We start from the raw sequence: 10417 nt of genomic DNA, 5'->3' as shown, positions 1-10417 counted from the left end.
CAATACCTCTTGTTTATTTATAATATATTTATGGTAAATAAATCAAAATAATTATTTTTTATTTTATATTGTATATAATTATATTATATAGCATATTTTAATATAAATATTTATTATTGAGACTTTCTAATCATATATATTTATTAACATTTGTATATTTGATGTAACAAAAATTTAAACCATTAATCTCAAAAAATTTGATGTGGTATTTTTCGATGCAAATTTCAAAATTAAAATATTAAGGTCTCAATACTCTTTCAATGCAAATTTCAAAATTAATATATTATTTATTTTTAAATGGTACATATTTTAGTTTAAATGATATTAATATATATATATATATTATTTGATATAAATATCTATTAAATAAAAATTCTTATTAATATGATTGTATGATCATTTGTATCTTGTTATAACAAAAAAAAATTAATCCATTGATCACAAAATTTTCAAACGGATTTTTAACATTTTTGTAATTTAAATTCGTTTTAAAAAAATTCAAAATATGATAAAATGAGAACGGACGCAAAAATTGTTATCAAATCATTATTATTAATAATCATTCATTGTCATATATATGTTAATCATATTAAGTAATCCGTGGCTTTTATTTAAGGAAAGAATACATTTTCTTATATTTTGGATTAATATAATGTTCCTTATTAATTAAATTTTGGACCAACATTTTGTGAGCTAAATTATCATCATAATTAAGTGACACCTAAATAAGGTATCTTTTTAATTATTACAAATTTAAAGTTACAACTTTTTAAATGATCCTCGATTAATATATAGAGAATGTTTATATTCATGTTTTAATTTAAAATAGAGATTAAAATATATAAGATGATTTCCAATAATTTATTTTATTGTCCCGACAAAGATCTATAATATATAAAAGCATATATATATATATATATATATATATTATATTCCGATTCTTTTTTATTGTAATAAACATTAACACGAAATTAAATTTCCAAAAACTAAAAGCAAATCGCGATAAGACCTCAAAAAATGTAATCAATAAAACCAAATTCATAAATAAATAATCACGAAAAATCATTCTTTTTCGTAGAAACATTACAAAAATAGTTCTACATGAATTACCTATTTCGACCAAACAAAATAATAAGATTAAAGGCTATTCATCCAAAAATATATCGATCAGTCGTTTAATTTCAGTGAAAAAATAATATTAAGATTCGTGTTGGGATTTGCATTATCCTCCCTGGAAAGAAAGAAAAAAAAACGTTTAAGAAGCAGATGAACATTAAACCAACACACAAGTTCTTAAGAACTGGAAAAGAAAAAATCTAAAACCTAAATAAACAAACATACCTTGAGCTTCCTTCAAGCTTCCTTACGTGTAATCCTGACGAAACAGTTCAAATAAAATCAGGTTGTTGTAAACTATAATGATTAAAATGGTACCAAAAAAGGGATTATATTATACAAACCTGAAGCAGTAGATTCCAAGTGCAGTAGTGATTTCATGAATGACTGAGGTTGCAAAATGCATGTATAGTGCCATTGTGAATATACAATAACCAAGAAGCACCCAAAACTCATCCACTAGAGCAACCCTACACAGAGATTAAAAGTATTAAAGACTAAAAATCTGATAAAATCCACAAAGCAAAGAGAACAAAGAAGATACCCGTTGTTGAGTCTAGCGGTTAGAGCATTTGCTAGTGCAAAGGGAAGGTAAAGCAGTGACTGTATACAAGAGAAATGTTCATGAATACTATGAAGAAAATTACTTAAGCAGTGACTGTGCAAAGAAGAGCGAGGTTTATAGGATTTTTACCATGCACATGTTTGTTTTTAATCCTTTTGGTTCATCACATATGTGAGCTAAAATTATTCTTCCCTGGAATCATAAAACCATTTGACTAATGGGCTCAGCTTTCAGTTCATCATTTAAAAAATGAATACAAATTCAAAACAAGATTTGCTTACCACAATGAATCCAAATGCAAGACCAGTTCCCAGTACAACTAAGTGAGGGTAGTTTCTTATGAGATCAGTTGGAGACAAGTAGTCCCTGATTAAGACAAAGGATACCGATAAGTCTCAGTGAGACCACGTTGAAAGAAAGAAAGAAAAATTAGAAAAGACATACCAAATCAAAACTCCTGCAAGTAGCCCAACGAATGGAAACAGCTGAATACACAAAAAGATATCTACATTACACAAAGTTATATAAAGAAAATGGAAAATAAGAGTGTCAATCATATCAGACTATACCATAGATAATGCTACAAACATGCTTCCTTTTCTTGGCTGTATAACTTTGTATACATTGGACACGCTGTAGAATAAAGATGTGAGCAGAGCAAAATGCATAGAAAGAGTTTGAAATGCAAGATCATTGAACTCTCATAAGACTCACCTGAATGCAAGTGTTGGTATAACAGCAAAAGCAACCATCGTTATTAGTACTACTCTTGATGTTGTAATCTCTGTAAAAAAACAAGAAATGTTAAGGAGACAACTTTGGGATACACACAAAGATGAAAAACTTACCGTTCAAGAAGGGCACCCAACTAAACAAGGGGATTGACTCTCCAAACTGCTGAGCCCACCATTCAGCACCTTTAAGATGGAAGATTTAAAAAAAAAATGAATGCTAGTAACAAAGAGGTTTTTGTATAATATAGTATAGTTTGAAGCTTTACCAACAATGGCTGTGAAGAAGTGACCACAGTATATAAGTGCAAGACCTTCTGTAGGACCATTGACTACCGGGAGAGTCAGTATATTGGTAAAATAGCTAATGACACAAAAGGGTAAAGAGAGCAAGTTATTTCGAGTTTCATAAGAAAACAGAGTTAAGCTGAAGAAATGTAACACACTTACGTTTCCCATGTAGATCCAATAAATGGAATAGCTGATATAATCCAGAACCAGAAAGTATCTCTTCCACACATAGCAGTACTCCCATATGCCATCGTTTCAAACTGTTTATTGCAGAAATTGAATAAATAAGCTAAAGATAAAGGAATATAAGAAGAAGAAAAAGGGAATGTAAAGCATACCGCACAAGCAAGTGCATCACAACCTACAAGAAATTGAAATGTGTGTTAAGAAGAAAGGGATTGCTTTCATTGCTAAGAAAGAAAGAAAGATAAGAGTACCATGATCAAAGAGCTCTCCGAGTGGGCTACTGGAGTTTGTTCTTCGTGCTTGCTTTCCATCAACCGCATCAAATGTCTACAAACATCAATCATAAGAGCGCTCCAAATAAGTCAGCACAGAAGACTACTTAATACTTAACAACTAACAAGCATATGAGAATAGACCTGATACAAAAACAGAAGGAGTCCATGTGCCAAGTGAACCCATCGAGGAGGAGGAGAATCCAACCGAGGTGAGTATACCTAAAGACAGTAAAATCCATATGAGCAAAGCAACGGGAAGCTCGAGAGAATAAAGAATCAATGGAACTCACATAGCCTAAGAGCGCAGATATGATGAGAAACATGAACCCCGTAAGTGTTATCTACAAGACAAAAAACGCACACAAACCGTAAGTCGTATCGCTTCAGTAACAATGAGACATTGATGTTTGATTTACTTATACCATGTTGGGTCTGGATATGGATATCCCAAAGACAAACACATGAAAAAAAAAAGGAACAGCAAAAAACGTTAGTCCAACCACTTGAAGGAATCAAAACAATGAGATGTTTCAAGAACTAGAACCAACATTAAAGAGGGGGGGTACTTACGGCATCCAGAGAGGGAAGATTTTGACAAAACGATTCCAAAAAGGTTGGAGAACGTATTTGGCAAGGTAAGAGTGATCCACACCACTGTATTTGTGTCTATGAAGAGCTGCTACCCCATGTGCTCCTATGTATCCCATCCCTTTATAACCTCAAATCAAACCTGTCAAAGATCAAACGAAATCGATTCAGAAATTCAAACAAAACTAGCGTGGAAGGACCTTCATAAAAAAGCTTGTAAATGAGGAGCAAATTGGATCCAAAGATGGCGGAGACATAAAAGGGGGTTGGGAGCGAAGAGTACCTGCGACGCTTGGGGGCGATGGAGATGTGTTACAAATTAAGACGAAGACGACGTCGACGACAGAATCTGAGAATCTGTATTTTTATATAAAGAGAAAGAGAAAGAGAAAGAGAAAGAGGGAGAGAGGAGAGAGCTTGTGCCTACGCTTATGAGTCTCTTCTCTCTGCTCTCTCTCTCTCTCTCGTGCGTCCTAAAAGAGGCAAAGCGGGACGAGAGTGGAAAGAGGCGGAGGGCTTTGCGTATCTGTAACCATTTTTTATTTATTTTCTTTATTTAATTCCCTCCTTTATTCCTCCTTAAACTAAGAAAAGAATCTTATATGAGAATCTTATATAATACTTTTTTCGTTAAGGCCCGTTATAAAATTTAGAATACAAATTATTAAATATATTTTTTATTCGGAGGTTAACTTGTTCAAGAACATAAAATAAAAAGGTTTTGTTTCAGTAGTCCTAAGTTTTTTTAAAATAAGAAAATAAAAATTAATTGATAAAATATGGTTCTTATTTAATTTTAAGAAGTTTTTATCAGTTTTTTTATAACACTATTTTTGTCGGATCTTATAAATTAGTACATCAAATGTATGAGAATAAATGAGTGGACATTATTTCTATGCTCTCTTTTTAATTACGTATCCAACGGTTTTGATATGAAAAATTGCATGAAATACGTTAAGTCGGATACCACTTTTAAAAAAAAAGACTCAACCAGAAATACTATATCATTTGAATTTATGACAAATGATTATTGTTTACGGTTTAGTATATATAGGAGGTGAGATAGAGTTTAAAAAAATTTATGAATAATTCTTAAATATTTTTAAATGATTTAGGAATTTAATTTTATATTTTTAATGATAAATTTAAAATATTTATAAAAATTATTATTTAAAAATAAATATGAAAATAATATCAAATTTGAAGTAAAATTAAAATTAAAATTTTTAAAAAATATATTTTGGTCTATTCGAGTTACGTGTCCTAAGCGCTAGAGATTGGGAAAAACCATAATCGAAAATGCGTGCAAGATTGAATGAAATGCGAACATTCATGTATCCATGATGTTGATTGTTAAATAGAACTAAAAGTATTTGCCTATTCAAACTTTTTTCCTTTTTACATATACCATTATATAGTATATATATACACAAAAGAGAGACATGTTGTTCTATAGATTTCTATATTTTGAAAAGTTTAAAAGAATCGTATTCTTCTTTCTTCTATTTATTTTTGTGTTGGCCTCAAAATGTTTCTCTCAACGAATCTGGCATCTTCATTTTATATTTGTAAAAAAAATCAAAGTTGCTTTCTTTTACGATGTCCACAAAATTTTACTTTTCAAGTATTGTATACGTTAACAATTGATCACGACCTATCCATGACTTATATGAAAAGATCTTATATATAACTTTATAAATAGTATGAAAGTATGGGAAATTCGTATGCATACGCGAATTATTGCAACTTGAGATAATCTTTTATTCAAAATGGGGCAAGATATTGTTTGTACATTTTAAAATATCGATGAAACCAAGACGTTTCGCCATCATTAATTTGTATTTTTGTCTAATAATTGAGTAGTAGTATCTTATATTGCTACTTTGTTATTGGAGAATAAGTTTAGCTGTTTTTTATTTAAGCAAGTTGGACAAGAACGATCGCGTGCAAGTTGGAGAATAATGCTTACGAGATCTAGTGCACCCCATTAAATACTCTTAGAGCATGATTAACATGAATTTTTTAGGATGGGTTCTTAGCGTTAAAAAATTGTTTCTTAAATTTTAATTAAAAAAACTAAGAACCAGTTATTAAATAAAGATTTTAAGAACCGGTTCTTAGTTTTTTTAGTTAAAAGTTAAGAAACAGTTTCTTAACTTCCGATAAGAACCTCGGGTTAATCATGGTCTTAGCCAGTCACTGAGTTTAGTGAATAGATAGCATAGTTTGTTCTTCAAACGAAAGCGTTTCCTTTTAATGAAAACTTTAAACTAACTAGTATATAGTAAGGCAAGCCAAATCTCAGTAATAGCGTATAAAATAACTTCAGACTAAAAGATTTAACAGAACGAAGCAAACAATCGGTCATTGTTTTTAAATACAAAAGGATTATATTACTTACACAGGAGTAGATTAGCTATCTTTAACGAAACTAAAAATATTAAAGGCATATCGATGTAACTTGGATCCTATATCGTATAGATGTCATATATTGAGTGTCGTTCTGTGCTTTATTGTTATTAGCTAATAAAAGTTTGATAGTTTTTTTGAACATTAAAAGTTGTAGAGTTTCAATCAATTTAATTGGAAAAACTATAGACGGTTGAGAAAAGAGACAACTGCAATATTTGTTGGTTATTGAAATATAAACTGATAATTACAAAGTCACGATGGGTTGGTTTGGCTCTAGGCCTGGATCAATTGCACGCATTGCACCCAACGCAATCCCGAACATGGAGTGTATATATATGCTGAGGAAATTATATAGTTAGGAACAGTTTGCCATAGCTGCTCCTAGCTACGAACGAGACATACCATTTTAAAGACTTTTTCGGATCGTGACAAAAAAAAAAAAAAGTTAGAATTAGCGAATTACGGGTGCACCTCTGTTTCCTCTTTATAATTAGGGGTGGGAATTTCATGATTAGATATTTAAGCTCATTCGAATATTTATAAATTTTAGTTTGGGTTTGGGTTAGGTTCGGATATCTATTTAAATTATGTAAATAATTGCAAAAATTCTAATACACCTTGAATCCAAAAAAAATATACACCATATAAATTTGAATAATATATGTAAAATGTCAAAAATCAAAATAAAATTTGCTTGGTTTGGATATTTTGATGAAAAATCAGTTGGTATTTATGATATTTTCGTTGTTTTTAGTATATTTTAATATTTTAGATATTTACTTTTGACTAGTTTTGGACATTATTCAAATATTTTGGATATTTTTGAATATTAAATCTAAAAAGTTAATATATTTAAGTAGATAGTTGTGATTGAGATATTTTCAGGTACCTAAAACATTTTGGTTCTGGTCAGAGTTTCGATTCGTTTGGATACCAAAGCAGTTTCTGTTCGGATCTGATACAACTTTTTTGAGTCATGTTCTGTTCTTTGGATCCAAGTATTTTTTGGATCCAAGTATTTTACAGAGTCTTAATTATAGTCATGCAATTTTTACACTTACTAGATTTTTTAACCGCGCTACGCACGGATAAAATATTATATGTATTTCTCAATTCTAAAAAAATAATATATAGTATTGTATTACATTATTTAAAGAATATAAAATAAGACTACATAACATAAATATATTTTTAAAATTTTCTATGTGGAAATCATTATGTTGTTTGATTGTTGTACTTGATTCACATATTTGCATAGTTATTTGTGATGGATGAATAACTATATTTTTATTATCAGTAAATAATATATATTTATTATATAATATAAGAAAAATAAAATTATTTACTTTTAAAACAAACTTGTCTAATGTTGGGGACTTGGTTATAAACCTATCATATTCGAATGAAACATTTTTACAGTTATCAATCTTCTTAACAGTCAAGAATCAAATCTGAATATCAAAACAATATCTCATAGATCTCTTTGTGGAATAACTGGTATGAAGAAATTGAATTTAGGCATCAAAAAGGACTGGAAATGGATGTGCAGATGTGTTATCTAAGTCAGCACAAAATATTATTCATAGTTCATATATAATTTATGTTCATCCTATTTTTTTGTCCATCCTTTCTTAAACATCTTGAAATAACTGATCCTAATTATAAATAAATTTTTGGCTGGCAAAAAAAAATTAAATTTGTCTAATTATCGCTTAATTTGTCTAACTGATATATATGTATTTCTCAATTCTAAAAAAATAATGTATAATATTATATTACATTATTTAAAGAATATAAAATAAGACTACCTAACATAAATATTTTTTTTTATATTTTCTTTGTGGAAATCATTATGTTGTTTGATTGTTGTACTTGATTCACATATTTGCATAGATATTTGTCATAGATGAATAACTATATTTTTATTATCAGTAAATCATATATATTTATTATAGAATATAAGAAAAATAAAATTATTTACTTTTTAAACAAATTTGTCTCATGTTGGGGATTTGGTTATAGACATATAATATTCGAATAAGACATTTTTGTAGTTATCAATCTTCTTAACAGTCAAGAAACAAATCAGAATATCAAAACAATATCTCATACGATCTTTTTGTGGAATAACTGTTCTAAAAAAATTGAATTTATGCATTAAAAAGGACTCGAAATGATGTGCAGATGTGTTATCTAAGTCAGTTTTACAAAGTACTACTATTCATAGTTCATATATCATTTAAGTCCATCCTTTCTTAAACATCTTTAAATAACTAATGCTAATTAATAATAAACTTTTGGCTGTAAAAAAAAATCAAATTTGTCTAATTATCGCTTAAATATTTTATTAATATTGTCTAAGAAGCTTTCAATTGATGATATCATAGTTTAATTTTTATTAGTTTTTTTGTTAATCCTAGAGTTTTTTGTATTTAAGATTTTTTCCATAATATATATATATATATATGTCATAAAAATTACCATCAAATCAATTTTAATTATTTATTATTTTATTTTTAATGAAAATACACTTTTTAAATAATTTAATTTAAAATAAAATTATATATTAATTTGTTGTATTCTAACAAGGATTGATTTAATTAATTTGCTTTGGTGGATAACTTAAAATTTTTTCATATGAATCGGAGAAAGCAAACTTATGTTGTTATATTATATTTATTTGTGTATATGGAATCTATATATAATGCTAGTGTAATAAAGAAAGAACATTATTTTTTTGTAACTCCAAAAAGATACGTTATTACAATTTGAAATTATTAAAATTGAATAAAATGGTAATTAAATAAATCTAATTGTTTTTTTTATCTTGTTTAGTTGGATTCTCATGGAAAGAAATCGATAGGTTAAACAAATATTTCAAAATTTGTTGTGTTATTGTTTTGTCTATAAATTACAAAATGTATTGAATTGATATATTTAATTAGTGCACCCTTAAATAATATTTTATTAAGACATTAGAGAACTATGTTTTGAGTTGTTTTGTCAAAATTGTACAAAAATCTATGTTTTTTCATATTTGTCACGAAAATTTATATGTTAAACTTACTTTTACAAAATTCTTGACTTTGTTACGAAAACAAAAATCTATGCTTTTTCATATTTGTCAATGTTCTCACACTTTCAAATAATATATTAGCTTAGTCACTTAGTTATTTTTTTTTTTACAAAACAAAGTATCGGAGTCTTGAATGTTGAATCCATATTATTGTAAATGTACATAAGAGTTTGTGATTATACATATTTAGTGATTCTTGTATATGTGTCCAAGAAAGTTTCAATGGCTTAGTGGTTTCTGTCTTATATTTATGTCATACTAATCCGGGTTTGATACTTTACTTTGCATTGTTTTTTCATTTTTTACAAAAAAATAAATGAGATGTCGTGGCAACTTCAAACTCTCTGATTGGACGATTTTTTGTGCCTACGTGGACAGTCTAAGAGAGGTTTATATCCCCTTTAGTATAGTATATATATATAGATTGCTCTGTGTTTCACTGTTTATAAAGTCATAAATGGTCGGCAGGAAAAAGTTCTGGAGCTCTTCGCGACAGAGACAAATGAAAAGATTCCTAAACCCATCTTTATCTGCGACACTATCTCTTTGGTTGATCTTCTCACTGACGTCGAGTCTGGAAGTTTCTTCTGCTCACCGCATCTCAGGTGAAAGCCCCGGCGAACTATTAATTGATGTTGTTGGACATCCTCATGCGTCAACGTCACTTCCTTCAATGACTCTTTATCCTCATAGAAGCTTTTCTTTTTTGTCTCTGAACATCGCCGAGCTCTGTTATCCACCGTTTGAGGCACTAGATCTAAAAGCAACCATTAGCTAGATCTGAAGATTTTTGGAAGCTTCTTACCCCTCTTGTCTTCCATTGGATCATGCGTTTATTCTCTTCTGTGTCTCTGTTGGTCATCGACAAAGCAATTCTGATAACATCTCTTTCATCGCCGGTTGGTACCATGGTGTCTCTGCATTCGTCTTTGATCAATTAGCTGATTTTGGGCTTCATCTCTCTTCTTTTTGAGCTTGACCCACTAAGCTTACGGGTAAAGTTTAGTGTAGTTATTCAAAACTCAGTTTCGTGGAGAGGCACACACACCACTTTTGTGGCTTTTTGATTTCTTTGACTAGATTGCTAAACAATTATGGTGGTTTTCTCGGGGTCTTTGGTTTGCTTATATTTTATATCTCATTTCCTGAAGAAATTAATGATGGATTCACCGGGCCG

The 10417-nt window shown here is 29.2% G+C and overlaps 1 protein-coding gene across 1 annotated transcript; it reads right to left on the bottom strand.

Annotated features, from left to right (window-relative positions):
- Window positions 1-1020: 1020 nt before the first annotated feature.
- LOC106436572 (choline/ethanolaminephosphotransferase 2-like) lies at window positions 1021-4124 on the bottom strand. Its single transcript, NM_001316223.1, is given in 32 exon segments — window positions 1021-1231; window positions 1342-1375; window positions 1461-1523; window positions 1526-1536; window positions 1539-1562; window positions 1565-1586; window positions 1661-1719; window positions 1811-1873; window positions 1963-2047; window positions 2126-2166; window positions 2251-2254; window positions 2256-2314; window positions 2396-2433; window positions 2436-2465; window positions 2530-2557; window positions 2559-2572; window positions 2574-2598; window positions 2682-2694; window positions 2697-2723; window positions 2726-2776; window positions 2863-2963; window positions 3042-3064; window positions 3141-3216; window positions 3306-3343; window positions 3345-3383; window positions 3455-3505; window positions 3587-3592; window positions 3595-3596; window positions 3735-3776; window positions 3778-3812; window positions 3815-3894; window positions 4036-4124. Coding segments are annotated over 30 exon segments (1149 nt in total). The 5' UTR covers window positions 3872-3894; window positions 4036-4124; the 3' UTR covers window positions 1021-1231; window positions 1342-1353.
- Window positions 4125-10417: the final 6293 nt, after the last annotated feature.

The sequence above is a fragment of the Brassica napus genome, chromosome C7, assembly GCF_020379485.1.
Source record: "Brassica napus cultivar Da-Ae chromosome C7, Da-Ae, whole genome shotgun sequence".
NCBI classification, from domain to species: domain Eukaryota; kingdom Viridiplantae; phylum Streptophyta; class Magnoliopsida; order Brassicales; family Brassicaceae; genus Brassica; species Brassica napus.
The sequence above is the reverse complement of the archived record's forward strand: the minus strand, read 5'-3'. Positions and strand labels throughout refer to the sequence as shown.